The 24,545-nt window shown below is 40.5% G+C and overlaps 1 protein-coding gene across 6 annotated transcripts in view; it reads left to right on the top strand.

The window, feature by feature from the left end:
• Nucleotides 1–24,545, top strand: part of tgfbr3 (transforming growth factor, beta receptor III) — a 259,659-nt gene that overhangs the window by 220,849 nt on the left and 14,265 nt on the right. For 5 of the 6 annotated variants that reach the window (XR_013285283.1, XM_077533668.1, XM_077533667.1 and 2 more), the window contains 8 exons: nucleotides 5,993–6,183; nucleotides 14,578–14,715; nucleotides 19,726–19,912; nucleotides 20,522–20,684; nucleotides 21,481–21,628; nucleotides 21,730–21,919; nucleotides 22,764–23,056; nucleotides 23,137–23,292. Coding sequence is in view for 5 of the 6 variants with exons in the window: in XM_077533668.1 (XP_077389794.1) it covers nucleotides 5,993–6,183; nucleotides 14,578–14,715; nucleotides 19,726–19,912; nucleotides 20,522–20,684; nucleotides 21,481–21,628; nucleotides 21,730–21,919; nucleotides 22,764–23,056; nucleotides 23,137–23,292 (1,466 nt within the window). In the remaining variant the exon portion in view is untranslated. Of the gene's footprint in view, nucleotides 1–5,992; nucleotides 6,184–10,086; nucleotides 10,131–14,577; nucleotides 14,716–19,725; nucleotides 19,913–20,521; nucleotides 20,685–21,480; nucleotides 21,629–21,729; nucleotides 21,920–22,763; nucleotides 23,057–23,136; nucleotides 23,293–24,545 lie in introns of those variants that run through there. The other variant, XM_077533671.1, reaches the window with a different exon arrangement.

The following is a 24,545-nucleotide window of genomic DNA, read 5'->3' as shown; positions in this document are numbered from 1 at the left end:
AGCCTCGCGGCGGTCCGCTCCAGATGAGCCTCGGCAACCACTCGTGGTTTTGGCAGGGGCCGGGAAAAAAAAAAATAAATCAGACAGAAAGAAAGTTGTTTGCGCGCCAAAAAAAGAAAAGAAAAAGCAGCACACTTTCTCCATATGGACGATCCCTTTGTGAGTTTGCGGTCGTGCAATTAAAGTCGTTACAATCAAAACCCAGACCGAGACCAAGGCTCAACTTGGAGTTTCTTAGTCGAATTTGTTGGACATTTTGTGCCATTCTGTTTTTTGTTTCTTTTTGTCTTCAAACTAGGTGGAATTTGCACAAAGGCAGCTCATTCTAATGTCTTCTCCCTCCTTGCTATGAACTTCTTTAACAGCTGACTTGTAATTTCATTGTGAACCTCTGTAATGAAGTGAGCAAGGTTGAGTTGAGTTCATGTCCAAGTTGGGGACTTGCAGTCCTTTTGTTGACATAAAACTTTTTGTCCCGCCCTTCTTCCCTTTCTCCTGTACATGGCTTGTTGGAAACGTGCCAGTCTAAACACGCCACACACGTCTTTACTAGTGTGGAGGCGCACGCTAGTCAAGACGGATGCCGAGACCTACTAAGACTTCACACTTTTTTTTTATTTATTTATTTTTTTTTTTTAACAACACCGATTCCGGGCCTCTCTAAGAAGTTTTACGATGGCACTGGACCGAAAGGAAGTGTTGTGCTGACAATTTCATTGCCTTCGCCGGGGAGTTTATTGCACGAGTAGCATTGTTTTATGAATGTAGAGCATAGGTTGCCCTTTTAAAAAAAACACAAAAAAAAATCTTGTTTGCAATGTTATTGGTTTTTCTGCGTGGACGCTATATGCTAGCAAGATTAGCAAGGTAGCCTAGCATTAGTAGTTTCCAAAATGTAGATAGTCAGCAACATGAAACATGTATTTTCTCACAAATTCATAGCTTGTGTCGTCTTTGCTTAGATAGCTGCATGTTTCTGCCGACAAGATTACAACGGTAGCATAGCTTTTGTAGTTCTATAAGTTGGTGGGTTAGCATAGAATTAGTACATTTTATAAAGGTAAAGGTTTTATCCTTGTCCGCTTGTATCGTGTCTGTTTTGCTAAACTGCTTGTTTACACTAGCATGATTACAAAGGTAGCATAGCCGTAGTTGTTTTTTAATCATGCGTTTCTCGCTAAAAGTTTTTTTTAGTTTGTTTTGGTAATAGTAGTTTTCAAAACATAAATATATATAGCTTTGTCAGTAAATGTGATTATTAGTATTTTCTGTGCTTTGTTAACTGAAAATCTGCCAACAAGATGATAGGGTAGCACAGCCATAATATTTTGAGAAGGTAAAGGTTCCCTTTTATTTTTCAATCATGATTCCTCTCTGCTGAAAGTTGTTGTTTGTATTCTTTGTGCTTTGCTGCTTGTTTAGTCAAGATGACAAGGGCAGCATAGAATTAGTAGTCTTCCTCCTCCGCAGTGTGAATCACCCTTTCTGTCAGCGGCTAAAGAAGAAAAAGGGAGGATAAGGAGGAGGAAAAACGCCTCTCACCATCTGCGATGACTGATGATGTTATTTTGTAGCGTCACCAAAACAAAGTGGTCGGGCTCACTTTTTTGATTGACGCGCCAAGGAAGCAATCGATGCCCAACGTGAACGCGACACACTTTTGTTTTGTAGCAACTGACGTTAGCTTATTAGCAACGCCGATGCCGTCATCCCGCAGGAGACAAAAAAAAAAAGCCGTGGTCGACTTCGTCACTGCTCAAATGCAACAAAAAGTGTCTGCACCCAGGCAGATTGCTAGCTGTAGCTACAGTACATTGGTTCGCAATTCGTTGGAGGGGGCCATATTTCCAACTGGATAGCAGGTGCTAGCATTAGCATGGCGTAAATGCATGTAAACAGCCTCTCCCAGTCTCTTCAGACGAAGCCAAAGCAATAAGAAAAGTCATTAGCGCTTTTATAGCTTAATAACTCAAGTCAAACTGTTAGTGTCTTCGTTCTAAAAATAAGACACATTTATGATGTCACAATTTCCTAAAAAGAAAATGGTTTTATATATACAAAAAGTGGCTATAAATCCAGTATTACCAAGGCCATTGATGATTTTTGTAGCATAATTTACATTGCCAACTGTTCACAACCAAAATTAAATTAATTAAAGTAAATTAAATACAAAAACCTTTCTGTAGATAGAAGCAAAAATTTAACCGGAACTCGTTTGTTGCCGTCAACACTATTGGTGAACGTTTTTTTTTTTGTGTGTGTGTGTGCAAGTCCGAGCTCTGTTCTTGGTCTCCTTTTTTTGTAAAATGAATTTCCTCCAAAAATGCGACTTAGATGTTGTTGTTGTTGTTGTTGTTGTTTCTTCTTCTTCATAATTCATTTTCTTATGATCCAGAGCGACTTAGAGTCTAAAAATCGTAAATGATTATTCGTTCTTTCATTTTTCAAGTACACAGTCCTATTCGCCTTCTAATGTGTCACATTTTGATGGCAGAATTCACAAGTTCCCTCCAAGAGTGCACTCTTGCCCGCCTCACTTCGTCCCCTCCCGGCTTCCGTTTCTCGTGTCTGAAGTTTGTTTTACGGAAGATAAATCCTCTTGGCGACGTGAACCTCCTTTTACCCCTTTATAAAGGGCTTTGCTGGCTTCCTGGAGTAGCGGCTTGGGGTTCAAGGGTGAGTGGGCAGGGGCTCGTGAGATTCACTGGTGATTGTGTGGTGGTTATGAAAATATATATATACTTTTTTTTTAAATGGCCCCCCTGTGGCAGGAAAGTGGAACAGGAGATGTTGCATTTTGCGTGGGAACGGTGCCCCGCCGTGCAACAGAAAATGAGGCCAGAGGATCATTTCAGTCCTTAGCGGGAAGCAGGGAGGAGATCTATTGACGTTTGAAATAATAATTCATATCCACTGTAATTAAAGTGGCCTTATTACGGATTTGGGCCTGTGCTTTTGGGCCTTAACGTCCACTACTAGTAAACATTCTTTTCATTCATGGAAAAAAAAAAAAAACACTTCAATCCTAAAATTTAGACATATACTGGTACTATACAGATATTAATATATTAGTGTATACTTTGTACTTATCACTAGGACAGTGTTGTTACACTATGCTACCACTACGTTACCATTTCTATCGCACTGTTCTACACTTGATTATATTGAAGCAACGCAATCAGGACTCTGAGTTCAAGGTAAGTTTTTGCATGCACAGAGGGGAGTGGGAGTAGAGTTTTTTGTTTTTTTTTTGTGCGTGAGTGTACGTGTGCGCGTGCGTGTGTGTTTGTTTATCTTGGGAAATGGCTTTGTGGGAATATCTGGCGCGTCCCAAACTGGCACACACCAGCTGACATCACTTCCTGTTTCCAAATCTTGGCCCGGCGCCACCCTGTAGGAAGCAGCAGAGTGTTTGGAGTCCCTCCCGAGTCCTCGCGTTTGTGACTTTAGCTCATATTTGTGACATAGTCAGAAAAATATCACCCAAAAAAATAGGACCTAATCGAACTATGAACTATTTGACCACTATTGCAACCATTAAAATGTTATGGCTATGCTACTATGACTTTTATACTCCATAAGTTGTTTTTAAGTGTTGTTGGGACCCTTAAAATATACTTAATAAATCCAGACTTTTATTTTATTTTTTTTATGATTATGCTGATGGAGCAGCCCTTGAGCAGACCCTTCCCAGCACGGGCCATTGAAGTGCGCTATGTGCTCTAATTACGATCTCCAGCAGCCACTTCCTGTGATCACGGCCGTACAAACACTTGATCCTGAATGTACAACAACAAAAGGATATCATTATCATATTTTGCTAGACATAATAATCCTCATAATGCTGCTTTTGGAGCCCGTGTATGTGTGTGTGTGTGCGCCTGTTGGTGTGTTTTGCAAATCCCTCCAAGTAGGCAGAAATAAACAAATAAACAGTCAAGGCACCACAGAAGAAGACAGAAGGCCGCGGCCCACGTTAACCTTCTGCTTATGTTCCGTCAGTGATGCTGCAGAGAGTGCAAATACTTGCAGTCAACTTTCAGTTTAGCTTGTTAAACTGAACAAACGAGGAAGCTTTTCATGCTTCCACAACCAAATGCAGTGCTCAGCTCAGAATATGAAAAATTAATAAAAACAAATTACTTGCCAGATTAATAATGTTAAAATATTAACTACATGAAAGATTTAACTAACATGCTGCTGCCACCGTGCTGCTATTTTTATGCTAACTATGCTAATAAAGCTATGCTACCACTATGCTAATAGGCTATCCGACTCCTCTGCTATGGTCCTAGACTATTACTATGTTCACACTATTTTACCAGTATGCTATTACCAACTTTCTACTATTCTTATGCTAGTCATTGTTAAAGAACAAGTTGGCATACTCAGGTCTTGGCAGGACATAACAAAGAATGAATGCTATTGGTGTGTGTGTGGGTGGTGTGGCTCAGTGCTATGGCGGTCATCTCCCAACCCAGAGGTTGTGGGTTCGATCCCAGGCCATTGTGACCACGTTGAAGTATCCTTGAGCAAGATACTGAACCCTTAGTGAATGGGTAGTCAAAAGAAGTTTGGCGTGAATGGTTGTGTGGGTTGTTGGGTTTATTTGTTTGTCTGAAACTTCCTGTATGTGGCGTGTTTGTTATATACTAACCTGGATTTTTTTTTTTTTTCTCCAAAAGAGGATGTGGCTTTGATATGTGATTTCCCCTTGAGTTTTTCGAAGTATTTTATGTATGGCCCAGTTAGCATTTAACTGATTTTTTTACCTTTAAAAGCATTTTTCATCAAGCTTTCCAGAATTGCTAATTACAAAAATCATGGAATATGCAAAATGTGCATTCGCAGAGCAGTTGATAGAGTAGAAAGTTGTACCACCATGTTTTGACACAAATATACTCCCCCAGCATTGAAGTCGGCGTAGTAATGGAAGAATAATAGTGGACGGCACGGAAACAGAAAACAATAAAGGGAGGATAAGGAGGGGTTAAAAAAAAAAAAAAAAAGCCAGTGAGCGGACTGAAACACATGCTGGCTCACGCTGGGAGACTTTAACATTGAAATCTAGCCTCAAATCATTTCCAAATGTTGAAACCTTGGCGTGTTTTTGGTAAGGCGAGTGAATATCCCCCCGCAAAAAAAAATAAAAAAATAAATAAAATCAACCATGTCCCCCACCCGACCACAGACCTTCTCGAAAGGAAACATTTGTTTGTTGCCTCCCTCAAAAACCTCAACATTGCATTTCTGTGCTTCCCAGCGTCCGACTTGATGTTTTGTATGCGTCTTAGTGCGTCACGTAGAGACGCTGAGGCACCTTTTGCGGCCGACCAGGAGGAAGCGTCATGTCATGCAAGAGTCAACATGAGTTATTGTAACTCCCGCCTCACACGCTGCACTGAATACGTAAATAATTGCATTGCTTATTTGGATAATGTCTTGGAGCGGTGCATATGTATAATCATTTTGAAGTTTTACTCTTTTTTTTTTTTTCTTCTATTGTTTTAACATTGATCTATCATCAACCCATGTAAGTTAGCTTCGATTAAATGGTGTAAAGCAACTCCACTTTATATATATATAAAAAATACATGTTTGTGTATTTTCCCTTTTTGTTGTGCAAGAGACTTGATTGGCTAAGATTGCCGTATGTACATTCGGGGCATTTTTCCCGCCTTTGTTTTTCACTTGTTTATGAATTTCATTTTGCTCTCCACAAAACTCAGGTGCGATGATGAGCGAGTAACGTCTGGCTCGCCTCAAGGGAAAATATGACCAAATAAAGAAATAAAGCAGTTGGAGAGCGTGATTGGCAAATGTGTGTGTTTATTGCAACTGAAATGGTCAGACTGGGTGACGCTACATTGTTTGGAAGAGAAAATATGTCTGGCTTAGTATTATATATTTTTTTCACTCGACCACACTATTTGCTTCATGTACAACGCTGCTTGCTGTAAACTTAATTTGTTTGTTTTCCCCCCTATCGCAGGCCCGTTGTTTCGCAGCCCGTGCGAGTTGCTGCCAGTTGGCTTGGGCCACCCCGTGCAGGCCATGAGTAAGAGCTTCACGGCCCTGTCGGGCTGCGCCAGCCGTGGAACGAGCGGCCTCCCCCAGGAAGTCCACGTGGTGAACCTGCGAGGCGCCGCACCCGCCCAGCGACCCGGCAGTGTCCCCGCAGAGGTCAGCAGATTACGCAACCTCTGTGATGTGTCTTGTGTTGTCGCATTTTTTGTGATTGTGTTTAATTTAAAATCGATTAAGTTGGTTGTTCCCGCCAGTTATTGTTTAGTTGTCAGTTCCATTTTTGATCACGTGCTACAAAACCATGCAAATGCATACATGTAATGCTAGCATGTTAACGTCAAAACAAAGGTTCAGGTTCCTGTTTTGCTTCATCTTAGCATGCCAACTATTAGCATGTTAGCATCTTATCATGTTTGAAAGTATATTTTTCTGAAACGTACCTGAGCAAGATGTAGGGTGTTGTTTGGCTAAATGATAGCATGTGATCAATCCGTTTGAAGTTGTAGCTAGCGGGAAAAGCTAACATTGCAGTTCATATCTTTGCTTTTTGTGATACTAAATCTTAGCAGCGTTTGCTCAACGCTCATTTGAAATTCTGCCCGACTACAGTCATGGTTCAAGATTGTTAGTCTCTTTATCAATCTTTCAGTCAGCATTTAGCTAGTAAAGGCCTAGCAATGGAAGCTAACGTGCCTGTTCGCGTGACGCTGCCTTGCTTCATGTTTTTTCTTAGTTTTCGCTAACAAAAGACTAACAGGTGGTTGAGTTAGTGGCTTGTGTGGGGTCCGCAATCCAAACTGCCGTGTCTACCAGTCTGGAGTTGTGCTAGATTGATGACTTAATGAGCTGACAGTGTGATTATCATGTGAAACGTGATCCGCCACTGAAAACATAAAAACTGAGATGTGAAGGTAATGGACTCGAGCAGGAATGTCACAAAGTTTGCCGGGCGCCTCCTTAGCTCTGCGTTCCTGAGAGGTGTCAAATTTTGGTGGAATCAAGAACGGTAATTGGTCTCTTCCCCTCTAGTTTCTTTTGGCATGCCGTAAGCGATGCAGCAAAACTAGACTGAACCGTACAATCGCCAGCAAATGATAGTCGGCTCACCCTCGCACGCTTATGAACTCGAGGTAAGTTTGAAGCAGATGGAACTGTTAAAAACGTCCAAAAGCCTCGGGGATCGACCAGACCAACAAGAGAATAACAATTGGTGAAAAAGCTGCTCCTATCCCCAAAGAAATCCATACACCAATCATGTCCTTAGATTGGAATCCCAAAAACGAGCATCCAGCTGCATGTTGACGCAAGCCCATTGGAAAAATTACTTTCCATCGTCAATCCAGGCTCTCAGTGTTTAATTTATTGAAGTAGGACAGTTCAGCTGTATTTAACTCTTAAGTTCTATGCATCTTCATTTAAACTTATGCCACCAACATTATTTTTAGGCATCAAACCCTCTCACAAATGGTAGGAGTAGTTGACATCCCTCCAAAAGGTGATTGTAATTGCATATAGATACCACAAGTTGGCAGCAGAGCACTTAAAACAGAGAGGACCATAAAGCATCAACACCACGCATCTAGCTTGGACACAGTCATGAACCCATGCTACATAAACAACTGTAGTAGTTGAGCACTGCACTACATACCGTATTTTTGTGACTCTCAGGCACGCTTAAAAGTCTTTTTTTCAAAAATCAACGGTGCGCCTAATAGTGAGGTGCGCATTTTTGTGTGCACTGAGTTCCAAAATTTGTAAATGTCGTGCGACTTCAGTAAAGACTCCGCTTGACTGTCTGTGTGTGAGCATTGCTTAGATAATAGATAGATCGGTGTCTATGCAGCGTCCTCGTCATTCATCCCTCGGGCCATGAGGCATTCCAATAGTTTTTCATAAATGTATTAACTAACGGCCGACGAATTTGTGCAAAAATTCAAATAATTGGTGATTGATGAAGTTTTTAATTGCGACGAGACGGGCCTTTTTTGGAAAAAGACGCTTCGCCGTACCTGAAGTTTCCAACAATTTTCGGAATTTGTTGAAAAGAATCACCCAGAAAAAGTGTTCACCAGTCGGGCAATCGATCACTAAGATGATGTTTGCCTTGGACATTTTCGAAGAATTGTTTTAAAAAAAAAAAAAAAATCCTTTGATCAGTTCTTTACAAAGCACCAGGCAAAAAACACTCCTGAGAGAGAACATGAATCAAAGAGGGCAAAAAACGATGAGGACAGCAGTTAAAAAGGTAAATGACCATTTTTATTCTTTACTCTATTCTTTGTTTTTATGCATTAAGCACAACTCTAATTTATTGTGCAATAATCAAATTGTATTTGTTGCATATTTTGATGCATTTTCATGCTTTATAAAACTTTTATGTCTGAATTTTGGGAGGCTTGGAACGGATTAGGGCATTGACATGGAAAATGCGTCTCGACTTACAAAATTTTCTACGTAAGAACTTTCTTCCAGAACCAATTGATTTCGTAAGTAGAGGTGCCACTGTATTTGCACCTGAAATAAAAACAAAAATTGCTTGCATAATGAGCAGTGAAAGAGTAAGGACATTACATTTTCGAGGAGGCGACATTCAGTGTGTGGCTGACTTTTATCCTCTTCAGCTCTATCCGTTTTCACTCGGTGATTATGTCCATTCGTCTGAGGAAGCGGTGTCTGGCGACGGCTTCAAGATGTCCTCGAGGTGCTTGCGGCCGAGGCCTGGCCCGTTCGGCGAAAAAAAAAAAAAAAAAGAAACCTCGTCCGGGCCTCCGGAACACTAAAAACCGCAGCGCGCGCGCGAGCGCGACAGAATGCAGATGGGAATTTGCAAACACACGCCACACATGCAAACTTCAGCTGCGACGTGTGCGGCCTCTCAGCAATAGACGTGACGCTCGTCAATAGTTCTCCGCGGCGGCAGTCAAAGTTGACGTTGAACAACGCGCAGCTGGAACCGACCCAAGCGCACGTGACTGGCAGCTGGCCCGCCGGCGCTCATTAGGTGAGAGGCGACACCCCAGCTGCTGGATTTACTGCTTGGCTCGGCGCGGCCCAAGAACAACACCGGCCTCGCGCTGGAAACGTGCTAAGCGCTCAACGTGGGGTGACGTTCGCTAACTGCGCTCTGACCTGCTCACAACCTCCACAAACGACATCGCCTCGCAATGCACTACCAGCTGTTTGCGTTTGATCCAGTTCTGTTCGTCTTTTGATTTGTTATGTAACTGCAAGATATCCTTTCTGTACTCAAAAACACATCATGGTCCAAAATATGAAAAATACAATTTGATTATAATGGCAAATTGAGTGCACTTACAGTATATTTTACACCATAGCTTGTCCAAAACACTATACTAAGCCACATATTCACATTTTTGAAAACTAGATTGTATTTATCTTGCTCATCATCGCATCCTTTAGCTGCTGTGTTAGCTCATCCTACTTTACACTGTCTTTAAAGTTACCCACAATTTGTCAACAAACGTTTTTTGCATTCCAAAAATTCCACTCCAAGATCTGATTGACCACATTCGCGACTAAAAACATTCCTTTTTGTTATTTTGTACACATTGTGTGTGAGTGGGTGGTTGGCCAGACAGTTTTTGCAACGCTACCGCTCAAGGCTCTTTTTGTTTGCAGACTTTTTATCGACTATTTTTGATCCTTTTATAGACTCGACAGCAGTGACTGGCTGGAATAAAATCTCTTCTATTTTCTGTGCCCGTCGAGTGTTTTTCACATTTGTCTGCGATCAAAGTAACAGAAGCTGGTTTTGGCCGGGTCTGATGAGAGAGCGTGCCAGATTGGGAAGGACCGCTAAAGCCACCGACCGGTCGCCGCTGGGGTGAAGTCGGACGTTGGCCGTTTCCTCCAATTACCATTCATTTCCAAACGCTCGTAAAACATCTCAAATTTCACCAAATTTGAGGTAAAAATTGGCCTTGGGAAACAATGCGGTGGTGTCCACTTACAGTACTTTTGTCTAGTTGCTGTGAGTGGCTCATTGTTTAGAGATGATGGCCAGTTGTGAACTAAAGGACTTGAAATTGGATCTTGATGAGTGTTGTGAGCATCTATGTTGGGTTTGATGAGCTTTTATTCTGGTAGGTAACTACTTCCAGTTTTTGTTTTTGATTCATGTGTTTTGGTTGAACTTTTTGTGAACAATAGTACTTTTGATTTGGCTATTTTCTGATTCATATACGCATCAATCTGCATTATGTTCTAACTTTTATTTTGATAGGGTGCTACATCCTGTTCTGGTTCTATTGCGGTGTCTTTTTTTGTGAGCAAAGGACTCGATTTGAATCTGTATGCATATTTGAAAGCCATTTAAAGGTGTTTGTGGCTACAGCATGTACAATTTGACACGTTTTTTGCCGACGCTGTTTGTTTGCATTTGCAGCAGGGCGTGCTGATTAGCATCAGGCAGCAGGTTAGCATCAAGAATGTGGGCGGAGTCGCGATAACACCCCTCTTGCGCCCTCAGCCACCCGGAAAGAGCCAAGATCCAGACAGACAAGATTAGTCGTCGGCTGCAGTAGACAATTTTGTTGTTGTTTTTTTTTTGCAGTAGACTAAATACAATGAACACTCTCCGATATGCGAAGTCACCTGCTTGTAAGTTTCTCTCAAGAAAATAACAAAATCTCTATATGCCGAAAAACCACAAGATGGCGCCAAAATGCGCAGCTTCTTCTAAGCCGCCATTTTTATGGACAAGTAGCTAGGGGTGCAGGGAGGTCTACTGCTAACAGCTAATTGCTAACTTAAGGTCCGGTATGTGCCCAAATAAAGATGGATAATTTTCTACATTGAAATGACATTAATCTGTTCTGTTTTGCATGAAAAACATGTACTTTTTTTGTTTTTTGTTTAGTTCAAATTAACAATCAGTCAAGAGGTGAATTTGTGGGTGCCAAACCGCGAATATGTGAGGTTTAACTGTTAGCTACGCTAGCATCCTTGCACTTAGGCATTTTTTTTCTTCCCAAATCAAATGATCTTTAATCTATTCATTTTAAAGGGTAAAGCTGTAAAGTGAGTTTGAAATGATAATGAAGTGTTTTGGGACCATCCTTTGGGGTATGTTTTCGCTTGAAACTATTAACAGAGGCAATTATAAACATTCCGGGGGTGGCATCTCCTCAACCTTGATCAAAAGCCGTTTGACATTTTTCCCATCTTATTTTTTCCGCCTCCCTTCGGTTGTCCTCTGGTGACTAATTAAAGTGTGTTTGGATTTGTTCCCCCCCCCACTCAATCATCAGACACTCAATTAGAGTTGTCGATAGCGGGGAAACTCCCTTTTCCCGCAGGCAGTTTACAGTCTGCTGCAGCATGTACGCCGCCACCACAACAAGAAGTCGTGAAATTCCTGTTTTGACAAACAAAACAATGTTAACAAACACGAATGACACTTTTACTGGAAATGGGGTCCGAAAATGTCATTTACTCCTACATAAGGATTCTACTTCCTGTTTTTGTTGCCATTCCACTTGGCCTCTCATTGACCAATTTTTTTTTGTAAACAAGGAACTTTCATTTGGATGACGTGTGGTGCGTTTGAGTCCACTTGTAAACAAAAGTGTAGTGTTTTACACTACTCTTGTTGGCTGGATGCTAACTGGTTAGTTGCAGTGCTTGTCATTTGTAAACAAAGAGTGCTTCTTAAGTTATTGTTTTTGTTTTGTTAGGTTGTACCTTGCTTTACCTTGATAGGACTTTGATCAAGTATATGGAGCACCTGTTTGTGAACAAGATTAAAAACTTTTTTTTTTCCCCAATATTTGACAAGAAGACACATAATTTCAGGTTAGCTTTACTAGCTATCTGTCATGTAGAGTACTTCATGTGCATTAAGTTTTTCTAACCCAATGACGCAGCGATGCAGCCATTTTTGTAGATGGTGACTTACTATGCTTAGACAGGTCTTTATTTATCTTTTTGTCAACAAATGGTTTTCATTTGGATCTTATGTGGAAGCTGTAGTAAATCTTTTTGTGGTATTTGACAACAAGAAGCACAAATGATGACGTACTGTATATTAGCATTATGTTAGCTTTTCACGCTAGTTGCCAAATACTTGTCATGCGTAAACAAACGTAGAGCGCTTCATGTCCACAACTTTTTTGTTAACAAATGACTGATTTGGATCTTGTGTATATGCTGTGGAACATTTGAATCATCCAACCTTTTGTGATGTTTGACATGAAGTAAATTAGCTTCATGTTATCTTTTCTCAATAGCTATCGTCTATATGTCACAAACAAAAGTAAGTGTGGGCTACGTGTGCAGGACCGATGATGCAGGATGCGTCTAACGGCCTTTGTAATTCTGCAAGGTCTCAGTGCGAAAGTGGTGCGAATTGTGTTCACAGCATGCCAGCGCCACTGGCGGGATACGGAGCGAGCTGATTATCCGGCTCACAGCTGTCGTCCCCTCCGTGAGGAATTTCAATTTGCGTAAGGCGATCGGTCTAGACGCGACCCCGGACGCGCCCTCAAAGTCCCCCCGCTCATTTACGCCAATGCAACCAATCAGGCGTCTGGAACCTCTGTGGGCGGGAACTTGGACCTCATGATAGCGGCGATGGCAGATGCTCCCCAGCTGTTGACCATGTTCATTTTTTGTTCAACTTTTTGTGAACAAAGGATTTAGATTTGAGGTTATATGATTTTATTATTGGCAAGGCAAATCAGCTTTATTTTTTATAGCACATTTCACGACCAAGGTACCTCGGTGCGCTTCACATAATTAAAAGTACAGCATATAAAAGCATCGCTATGTCCTGTTTTTGCCCTGTAAGACTCTCAGCTGTTATGTAACATCTTTTTGTGAAAAAGGGACGTTTGCGTTTGCACTTTCAGTGTGACTCGTGGGATGTATTTGACTCTGAATCTGATCCGTGATATTTGACTGCTATGTTAGCTTGTTGGGCTAGTTGGTTAGCAGCCAAATGCTTGTCCCTTGTAAACAAACGTCCACATTTTGTTACTTTTTGTGAATAAATGACTTTGACATAATTTATCTTTACTGCCCAAAGCAGTGCTCTTTTTTTTTTTCTTGTGATGTTTGACCAGTGATTGACCCGAAGCTAACTGGTTAGCTGCCCCATATATGTACTTGTCAGGCATCAACAAAAGGTGGAGTGTTTGTTTTGGTGCGTTGTTAGCTGCCATTAGTGTTTGATGCGATCTAGTGGGCCTCCTCCTGGCACTCTGCGGTCATTTGTAGCTCCACTTGCGACACACAATGGGCTCCTCTCAGCTCTTTTGTTGATCTCATTCAGGTGATTCACATCTCGGCTTTTTCTGTCTGCGCCCCCAAAACTTTTCATCTGCTCTCTCTTGCTTGGCGATGCTATCTGACGCTTGTTTTTTTGCTTTTATCGGTGCTCTCCGAGGACCAATGAGAGGGTTTTTCCACCGTCGGCAATGGGCAAACAGAGAGGGAGGGAGGCTTCAAAATATGTACACACACAAAGCATCAAGTCTCTTATCTTGTTTGTTTGGAGCCTGTCTCCGTTTGCTTTAAAGATAGTTGTGATGTTTATTTTCCCTCAAATGGAACTTTTACTGATTATTTGAGGGGCTTTTTGTGCTGATAATTAGGCTTTAATTACATCGTTTTCTGCGGTCACGTGACTCAAAGTACCTGTCGGGGAACTAAATGAAAACAAATGTCGGATATTTCATACATGGTAGGTGAAAAAAAAAAAAAAAAAAAAGTTATTGAAATGCTTTCTCTCCATGATTCACTTCAATGTGATTCGCAGACCACATCTTGAGCAAGCCAAACAAAGAGCTTTGTTTTATTTCGGATGGGAATGATGTGCAACCTTCGGGCTCGACTTATGTGATTTACGGGCACTAATCGGATTGATTTGATTAGCGTGGGAGCACAAACGAGGAAGCAGAGGTTCAAAGATGAGAACGGATCACTCAGATTGCAACTTTTAACACCAGCGTGGCGATCTCGTGGTTAAGAGGTCTGTTCCACGGCCGGCAACTTCTCTTGTTGTAGCAGCCGAAGTAGTGGCAGCACAGAAGTAGTCGTAATTCTGGTAGAAATAATAGTAGTAGTTGAAGTAATAGAATAAGTATTTATTAACATAGTTGTCGTAGAATAAGTACTGGTAGTGATACAAGCAGCAGTCATAGAAATAGTAGCAGTTGTAGTAGTAATTGTAGTTAGTTAGTAGTTGAGTTAGTATAAGTACTAGCAGCAGTAGTAGTAGTAATAGCCACAATGACAATTGTAGTCTATGTATTAGCAGACATAAATGCCTGGTCACCACATGGAGTAGAAGTTGCGTAAAAGCCGCTTGTGACGATGTCCTTTTTGTTTTTCTCATCTCACAAGCAGACTGTGCAAAACTCCTTTGAGGATCAGAAAACAAAATAAAACATGAAAGCCTCAGCGTTGGCTAACACGCTGGCAAGCAAACCCGCACAAACAAAACCAAGCAAAGCAAGTCCCACTTTATCAGCACAAATCAATCCTAATCGGAACGTGTGATGAGACTATTTTGTGTGTCGCGTCCTGCAGGTGGAGCTGCACCTGAAACCCATCCAGTCTCTGCTGCGCCACCAGAAGCCTCTGGTCCTGGTCCTCAACTCCCCGGAGGCAGTCGTGTGGAAGGTGAAGACCGAGGGCCTCGCCTTGGGCGTCAGCCGCACCTTTCACGTGAGTTTTGCTCGTCTCCTGCATCTTTTCAGTCTTGTCTTCTTCACTTTTCAGTTTTTAGTGCCATCACAGCGAGACAGCAACTCAAAATTGTCAGTTACTTGCACTTATTTTGTACTAACAAAGGCACATCACAACTACCCTAGTTTTCTCCCAATGAACTCTAAAAATCATATTTTGAGTTTTTCACATTTTTGCTTTACATTGAAATGTTTTAATAAACAAAAAATTAAAAGATATAATCACCCAGATTTCCCAATATGAAAAATATTTTATAAATCCTTTAGCGCTTATTTCCTTCACTTTGCAATGTTTAAAATACAATTTCTTTTGCAATTCTGATTTTTTTTTTTTTTAAGTACAAAAGAAATATTCCAAACTCTGACTCATCTATCTTGATCTCAACTCAGCGATTTAAAAAATAAATAAATAAACAATACAATTGGCTGTCAACTGGGGATTTGTTTTTAAAAATATTGTTTTAAATTAATACATCTATTTAAAAAATGCTCATAATTCTGTCCTATTTTATGTTTTTATTGTTTAAAACATACATTAAAAATATTCCCCATAATTCTTAATATATCAATTCATAAGTCTTAACCGGTAATTTTTCAAAAAATAAAATTATTTAATTATTGGATACCCTTAATTGTGTCCTTTGTCCAATTGAATTACTGTATTTGTTTATTACATCAATTTTATATGTTAAATAACAAATATCAATTCCAAAAATATTCAGTTTTTTTTCTGTTGTAAAAAAATAAACTAAAAATAAAATGTTTTTTTTAAATTGGTGTTGAAAGTACATCCATTGAAAACGGATGAAGCTTGTCACGAGCGTCTTTTTGTGAGAGTTGCCAGCCGGCCATCATCAGGCGTCAACGCCAAATCGGCAGCGACGATGGACGGAACGCAGCTGACGGCCATCTTTGAGAGGCACAACCGTCGGTTCCCTCTTGTTTTACTTCAGGTTGCGCTTTGAGATGTTGATTCGAATGTTTTAAAAAAAAAAAAAAATGAACGGTGACTGGTCGCAAAAGATGGTGACTCAGACATTGTAATACGTTTGCCAGTGAAAAAACGGATCCCAGATGCTTGAGGCTCTTCTTGGCTTCTCCAGGCTGTGACACCTCCTCAAAGAATCCCACACAAGCGCAGCCCGCAGCGCTATTTCATTATTTAACTGTTTAATGATGTCTGCAGGGGAAATGCAAAAAACACTAATTATACGTTTGGGCATTTTTAACACCATTTAAACGTGCACGATATTAGACAGCTTCACACTCTGCTTGCTCTTCTATGAGTCTTCATTTATTTTTTATTTTTTTTACTCAATCTTCCATTTAGCTATCAAGTGAGCTCGTTAAAGACAAACATGCCATGCTACAACCACAAAAATCATCAACTAATCAACTTCACCATAACTTTCAATATGTTTTAGCCAACTCCAAAAAAAGCATAATTATAATTCAAGTGAATCCTGTCGTAGCATAACATTTGAGAATGAAGAAAAAATGTCGGAGAAAATCCAACTTGATAAATCTGCGGTGAGTCACTTTGACTGTAACAGAATGTTAGCGACATGGCATATTCCCACACATGTCTGAGTACAGAGCCCCTCGGGGTGTCACTAAGGAGTTTTGACGGTGAGCGCATGGAGCAACGCGGTCAGGAAAGGAGACGGGTTTTTGGACCGGGACTTTTTCCTGGACGTCCACGAGTCGCCGTCGGTCGTCCAGTTCGGCGGACGCTCGCTCGGCGGCCTTTGGAAACGCTTCACAGGCCGACGCTGTTGCTGTTGGCCGAGTCTCTCTTTTGAGTTTTTCACTTCCCGAAAAACAGGCCAAAGTGGAGCTTTTGTTGTAAAACATGTCCTCTCCGCCTCTGGCCGTCAATCAGCGAGCGCTTGACACGAGGCCAGCGATTGTTTCTCTCTAGGGACGCGCCGGCCTTGTTGACTTTTGCGGTCGAGTCATGTTGCGTTGAGGCGGGAGGAGGTTGAGATTTTTTTTACGAGTCTTGATGGAATAAACTCTTGTCTTCTTTTTTTTTTTTCTCACTGCTGGCTCGCGTTGCCCATTGTTTGTCAGCCAAGACGTTTGGTTTGGTTCGGCGCTTGGATTTGTCGTCACTGTAATGATGGAAACAATGCAACATAGACGTGTTTAGGTTTTTATTGGAGACAGCATTAGTTAATACTGGAACACATGGCTTCGTTTTCTGTCTGCAGTAGGATCCAATTAGCGTGTTAGCGTTTAGCGGTCATTGCATCGTGTCCCACTTTTACACTTTTAGTTGCCAACCATTTTTTTTTTTTTTTTGCCATTTCTGTGGAATAACTGTTTTTGTTACGTTCAAAAACTATTTCAAAGCAATTTATCAAAGACTCTTAAGTTGTTTTTGAGGTGTCCAAATGTGTTTGTTTGGTGCTTCAAAAATGTCTACAAAATACCTAAGATTCATCAAACACAAAATTGCCTCATGTTTTTTTTTTTTTTTTCTTAAAATTGCCTCATGTTAACAAACATAGGCTAGGTTGGTTCATTGAAGATTCTCTGTAAGTCTCTGGCATTGGAAAATCTAAATTATCATTCATGTTTGTGAACGTAGAGGTAAAGAGGTTCTTTGAAAGACTGCGATGTTTGTAAAAACACATTGAACACTAATTAGTGTACATTGAAATGTATACAGAAGAAGTACTACATCAATTCAAGACTCTAAATTACCTTCGATGTTTACGAAAAACAAAAGTCTGGCGCGCCAAACCAACAAAAATTTTTCTCCAGTGTTTCGAATAACGCGTATCGGTTCTTAAGACTGTGGTGTATTTTAGGGTGACCATGGATTTTTTTAAATACTGACCTTGATTTTCTTTGATAGGTACAAACATTGTTTGATTCATCAAAGAGGCCTTGGTTTGCGTCTTAAGTTCTCTTTGATTTTTTGGAAAATGACTTATTTCGTTTTTCGAAAACTGTTTTGTCAAAGACTTTTAAATTCACACAAATACCTACATTAACGACTTAAAAATCATCATTGCGGTTAATAAAGTATTTAAGATTGTCTTTAATATTTAAATATTTGAAAACAACATAGGTTCGATTGGTCCAAGGCCAAGATTCGAACCCAGAACCTTCTTCGTCTGAGGCAGGAGTGCTATAACCACTTTTCACACCGTGCTGCCACTTTTTTTTAAATATTTGTAGTCATTATTGCATATATAAACATATTGCTGTGTAGTACAGTGTAGGCCATTTATGCAACTTACTCAAGTGGAACTAACTGGAAGTTCTCCGACATGCTTCCCAGCATTCCGCGTCCCATTGGCCCGTCGGCTGGGCGTGCAGTGGGCGAGAGCGAGAGAGTGGGGGGAATGTGTTCAAGTGCTTCCTTGGCTTCGCTGCGTCAAATTCCTGAGGTTGGAAAGCCTACAGCTCATTTGGCGTTCAAGCTATAACATCCCCCCCCACACACACACACACGCACGCACGCAATTTAATTCCAACTAATTGCAGCCTTATTCCTTCAAATTAACTGATAAACTCCAAATGGCTTAGCGCAGACACCCCAGACGCACATTTGGAATTTCCATTGTACCTGATGTGTTTTTAATCAGTACAAGACGACAGGGTTAGTAGAATGGCCATATTTTATAAACAAGTGTTGGATGAAGCTCATTTTGTAAATATCAAAGACAATTTAACATTCTCGCAAACATCAGGTAGTAGCTATGCTCGCTATTTTTTAAAACAATAAAAGCAACATGAATCCTTGCATGGATGGTAAAATGTATTTTTGTAAACATGGGAGACAATTTCAAGAGGTTGATGCAACTAATGTATGTGGTTTTTGTAAACATCAGACATTTTGGAGTCATCAATGAACCTACATCAAGGATAAGCTAAGAGTCTTTGATGGAACCGGTGTACGTGTTTGCAGCCATCTAAGAATGTGTTGTTTTTTTTCTTCTATAAGCCCTAAAATACTGTATTTTGTTAGTTTGAGAATTTTATTTGAGTTTTTGAAAAGTAAGTGTTTTGGTATTTTTCTTTTCAAGTCTTTCATCTTAGGTTTTGTTTGATGACATCAGACAATCTAAGATTTTTAATTAATCTGTTTTTAAACGTCAAAGACTCCTGACGAGTCTTGGATGACACAAACTTTTAAGTATTTCCCGAAACATAAAAGTCAATCCATGAGTTTTTCTGAAACAACAAAGACGATCTAAGATGAGTCATCTCTATTTTATGAAGATCAAATACAATGAACTGAGGATACATATCTTGAAAACATCAAAGACAAAGAAGTCTTTTGTATTTTTATAAATGTCAAACATTGAGATGAATCTTAATTTTACAAACAAATGAAAATGTACGTGTCTTGGATAAATTTGTAGTTTGTAAACATCGATAACTTCCATCTTGCATGAACTCGTCTTTGACGAACATCAGACGAACTTAACGTTACGTGTCTTGGAAACATCAAAGACCATCTAAGGTTGGTGACTGGACCCTAACATACGGTGTGCTTAGTTGTGTACACAAATCCAATCAGCGCTCGTAAACATCAAACTCAGTTTAAAGTCTTGGATGTCTCTGAATGTAACAAACGTCAAAGAGATTTGAGACGTGATGATGCACGCCGAGGAAGACGTCTTATTCCCGCCGTGTTTCTGTCTCGGAATGTGACGCCGGCTCGCTACGAGATGAAAAGGATGCAGAAGGCCGCTTGCAGAGTGATGTTTGAACAAATGAACGATGTTTATCTCTGTGAAATGAAGCGCGGCCAGCACAGATCCAGCAGATGACAGGCTGAATGTTCCATTTCGGAGACCACTACTTGTTTTTTGGACTCTTTGCGTGACTTTTATTTTTTTTTTCCCCCATTGCATCTGAAAAGTATTGACAGTGTTTTTTTGTTTTGTTTTTTTAAGCTACCTCTGTGTTCATATTGACTTGCTAAAGTATGTATTTCCTGTAACGCGCCGTGTTTTCCTTCCTCCTTCAGGTACCCGAAGGCTCCGAGGTTCGTTTCCAGCCAGGAAACTTCTCCCTCTCCTGTCAGGTCCAAAAGGAGCTCCTGCTTCCCCACGGCAACGAGCACCTCCTCAGCTGGGCCCAGAAGATGTACGGGGCCGTCACCTCCTTCTCCGAGCTCCGGATGACTCAAGATATCTACATCAAAGTCGGAGAAGGTGAAATTCCCGACATTCCTCAACACATGCCTGCAGGCTTCCTGACGTTCCTTTTTTTTTTTTTTTTTTTTTTTTTTTTTTTTTTTTTTTTTTTTTTTTTTTTTTTTTTAAAGGCTGTGGCATGCTTGTGTGTTGCTCGCTTAGATATAGATAGAGATGTAGACCCACCAAAAAAAGTCACAAGGAGCCATGCCGGAAAGGTCAAAGAAGGTCAGCCATTTTGGTTTGAAGTTGTCATTTCCAAGGGTCCTTCGTAGCTGATCTAGGACTTAAAAATAATAAATATATTCACACAAGGTTCACCTCGCCAAATAAGGAAGCGTCCGTCTTTCTGCATCGCGAAGGAGTCAAGCTAGTAATGCGCTCTTCAGCTGCTCTTTCATGCTGAAAACACAACAAGGTTTGTTGTCTTTAGCGCTTTACGTCAAACCACAGCTTGGGCAATCCAGCTCAGATGACAACCTGGAGAAAAAGTATAAATATGGACCAGATGTTAACCTTGCTCCTTTTGACCTGGGGGAAGAAAAAAAAAAGTCCCCCGAAGGCCCTCACACACATAATGAGACACACAGAGCGTTCACAAAGACTAACCACCACCTCTTTTCTCAGATCCTCTCCTCTCCGACACATGCAAGATCGACAACAAGTTCCTGTCCCTGAACTACCTCGGCGGCTACGTGGAGCCGCAAGCCTCCAAAGGTTGCGTCCTCTCCGCATCCCACCACGACCAGGAGGTCCACGTCGTGGAGCTGCAGGCGCCCAACTCCAGCAGGTCTGCACAACCAAGCACATACTGAATGCAGAGACATGACACATATGCTTCATTTCAGTTGGATAGAACATTCATCATGTAAATGTGCTGCATTGGAGATGTATGCACGTGAAATATTCCGTTTAAATGCACCATTAGGGTTGTATAGAACAGTTGCTATGTATGTGTTTTTGCTGCTGCAAAAACTTTCATTGTGTCATAAATATTGGACAGGGTTTTTCCTGTGTATAAAATTGTGAGGCGGCCACCTCCACCTAATTTCCTTGCCACCTCCAGCCTGAGCCACTGATATCGCTCAACACAGCACTCCAGCGCTATATCAAAAGCAGTGTACCAGAAAGACCTTGAAGCAAGCAAGTAATGTACCAAAGAAGAAACCGATCATGGAGCAAACGTTGCACACACGGCCATTTCCTGGCCAAAGTCATAAGAACACATAATAGTGTTTTACGACAACGCTGAACTATATTTACAATTTAATATGTACTAGTGGATAATTTTTTTAAATTATTGTAGTTAAAAAAAAAAAGGCAAAAATTAATGGCAATGTTGTATTCATATAATTTCTAGTCTCTGAATGGTATCAGTCCTTAAAATAAGACTGATTGTGGCGCCGATAACTGGTATCGGTAGTCAACCATCATTGTCAGGGTGATACCACCTCTGCCTCAATTTGAGCCAGAAAAAAAAACTTTATACATTAGGGTTGTATTGAATATCAAATGCAAACGATGTCAAATGCGACATGAGAGTTGTATAGCACATTTTTTTGACCGATTGCCCTGTGGTTGTCTAGTGCGTTCCAGGTGGAAGTGATAGTGGAACTGCGTCCGCTGGAGGACGACGCTCCGCTCCACCGTGACGTGGTTCTGTTGCTCAAATGTGTCAAGTCGGTCAACTGGGTCATCAAATCCCACAAAGTGGTGGGCAAGCTCACTGTTGTGGTAAGAAGCACACCCATGTTTAAATTCACTTCAATTTATTTCAATGAGGCGGAATAAATCCTGGAATTGAACAAAAAAAAAAACTTTTTTTTCTCACGCAGGCTTCTGACAGCGTCAGCATAAGTTCAGGTACGGAGAGGCTGATGCAAGTGTCCAAATCCCCCAAGCAGCGCTTACCATCCGGGCCGCAGGCGCTGATCCAATGGGCCGAGGAGAACCACTACGGCCCGGTCACCACCTACACCAACACACCTGTGGCCAACCACTTCAACGTGTGGCTCAAACAGCAAGGTAACCATGTGGAAATTAAAGTGGTATAGAACATTAGAGTTGTATAGAACATCACATTGGGTGCATTAGAGTTTTGTCGCACATTGAGTATTCGTCGCAGAGAATATTGAATATGACGCATTGTTGCTATATATAAACATTAAATATGTTACATCGTTGTTGTATATAAAATATTAAATGTTTAATTATGGTTCACCTTTTTTCTTGGATTAATTTGTTGCGACTTTTTTTTTTGTAAAAGGACTGTTACTTGCCTTAACTTCTTCCATAACAAGCTTGCTGATAAGTGCTTTTTTTCCTATTAAACAAAAGTCACAAATTATTGCAATGCTTTTATAAGATGAAAACTAAAGCGATCTCTTCTAAATTTAAAAAAAAAGAAAAAAGTACTGTATTCATACATTTCTTTCCCAGAAAAAAAATGAAGTGACTTTTCTGATTAATTCAGCTATATTCTTGAAAAATGTGATTTTTTTTTTTTCTACACACCATTGCAAACTTTTTATATATACTGTATGTTTGAATATATGTATATATATTTTTTTTATTTATTGCAACATTGAGATGTATTTTTTTTGTAACAGATACTGATTACAATGACTTGTTGGAAAAAAAATGAAACTTTTTTTCTGTCCTTGTTCTTATGAGCTTGCAACATATTTTGAAAAAAAAAACATCTTTTTCTAATAACAAATGGCTTTTTTTTTTTTTTTTTTTTTGAGATCAAGAAGTTTTGAAATCACTTGCAAGGCTCATGCAGCAAGGCTGAAACTGACGAATGGAACATGAGTTCATTTCAATGTAGTGATGGAACGAATTAAACTTCTTCTTCTTCTTCTTCCAGACTTGTCGGGCCACGCGGAAAGCGTGCTACCCCCAGAGCTGTCCATCCTGCGCGACTCCGGGCCGCCCTCTGGAGGACGTGGCGGGGGCTCTCCACGCCGCTCGGGCTTGCCCTTCCCGTTCTTTCCGCCTATGTCGGAGGGCCTGCCCCACCTGCCGCCGCCCTCCCTGCTGGACGAGCACCCCTGGGAGAAGACGGAGCCCGAGGAGCACCGGGCCGTCCTCAGCGTCGGGCTGGTCGTGCAGTGCCGTGACGCCAAGATGGTGGTCAGCATCAGCAAAGAGAGCCTCCAAGTGAGTCGGGAACATCACTGGTCTTTTTATTAGGTACGCCTGATGATAGCAGAATGTCAATGTGGTTGCCATGCAATTAGGCCAATGGTTTTGCGCACGCCAACCTGACGCTTCAAGACCCGCAATGCAAAGCGACGGTCAACGCCACCCACTACACGCTGGAGACGACACCCAACGGGTGCCAGACCACCGTTTACCCCCTGCAGGGAACATCCGACGCCCTCCACATCAACACCGTGAGTCCGTCAACTTGCAATTATGTTTTTGTTTTTCTATGAGTAGGAAGTCATGTGACTTCCTCTGTGGCAAAACAAAGTTGTAATTTCATAATACTGGTGCAATATTGTACCGTGTATTCTGAAATGAAATTCATTATAATGTCTGGGATTTTTATTTTTTTTTGAATAAAAACAATTTTGTATTTTTTTTTTAGAATGATTTCATGCATTTATAGCAAAATGTATGTTTCAATGAAATACATTATCGATTTTCAAGTAAAAAAAAAACATTTTCGATGTCATGTTTGACTTGGTAACTTTTGAGAGTAAAATCATAATTAGATTATTTAAAAATTGCATATTTTTAAAGAAAAAAAATTACTTATGAGAAAAAATATTGGATTTTTTTATATGTATAAATGCATTATTTTCGGAATAAATTCACAATTTTACAAAATAAAATTAAACAAAAGATTTTTTTTTTCCCGCAAGAAAGGTCATTTTCTGAAAGCCTTTAAAAATCTTTGGATTTTTTTTTTTTTTTTTTTTTTGATTAAATGAAAAAGTTTTTGTTTCATTTTTTGGTAGTAAAGTTTGTAAGATTGTTGGATTTTTATTATAAAATGTGGTCATCGTCAGAATAAATTTGCAGCTTTATCATACAAAATTTTGATTTTTAATCCAAGAATAAATACATAATTTAAGGAAGAGGGTTTTTTGTGAAAAAAAAAATTGTCATTTTGTGGGAAAACAAAAAGTTATATAATTGCATTTGAAAATGTTCCCTTTTTGAAGAATTTTTGTTTTCACGAGCCCCTTCTTGGGATGCGTTCTGAACTGTGGCGTGCTTGCGGTGTTCGACCTCTGTTATCTGCGTTATGGTGGAAAGCATCCAGGATGTTTGCTCATCCTGCCTGACGTCTACGCGTCTGTCTGTCTGCCCGTCCGCTGCAATTTTAACAACCCGGGCGCATGTCCAAGTGCTGCTTTTGTGTAGCGCGGGGGATAAACTTTGAACTCTGCTCCAAAAAGAGATGAATTGTCACTGAGTGGATCCCTCATGACCTCCTCTGGGGGGCGTTTAGCGCGACAGGAAACTGGTGAATTCCTCATTGTGTATCATGTATGATGTTAATTTTTCATTTTTTTTGACTGACCCGACCTTAGATAAGCGGTAGAAAATAGATGATGATTTTTTTTTGGGGGGGGGGGCTGATTGAAGGCTACATCAACAATACAACTATTATTAAAAAGCAAAGGAGACGAGCATA

This window comes from Festucalex cinctus, chromosome 10 (assembly GCF_051991245.1).
Source record: "Festucalex cinctus isolate MCC-2025b chromosome 10, RoL_Fcin_1.0, whole genome shotgun sequence".
NCBI lineage: Eukaryota > Metazoa > Chordata > Actinopteri > Syngnathiformes > Syngnathidae > Festucalex > Festucalex cinctus.
This window is presented reverse-complemented; position numbering and strand designations above follow the sequence as displayed.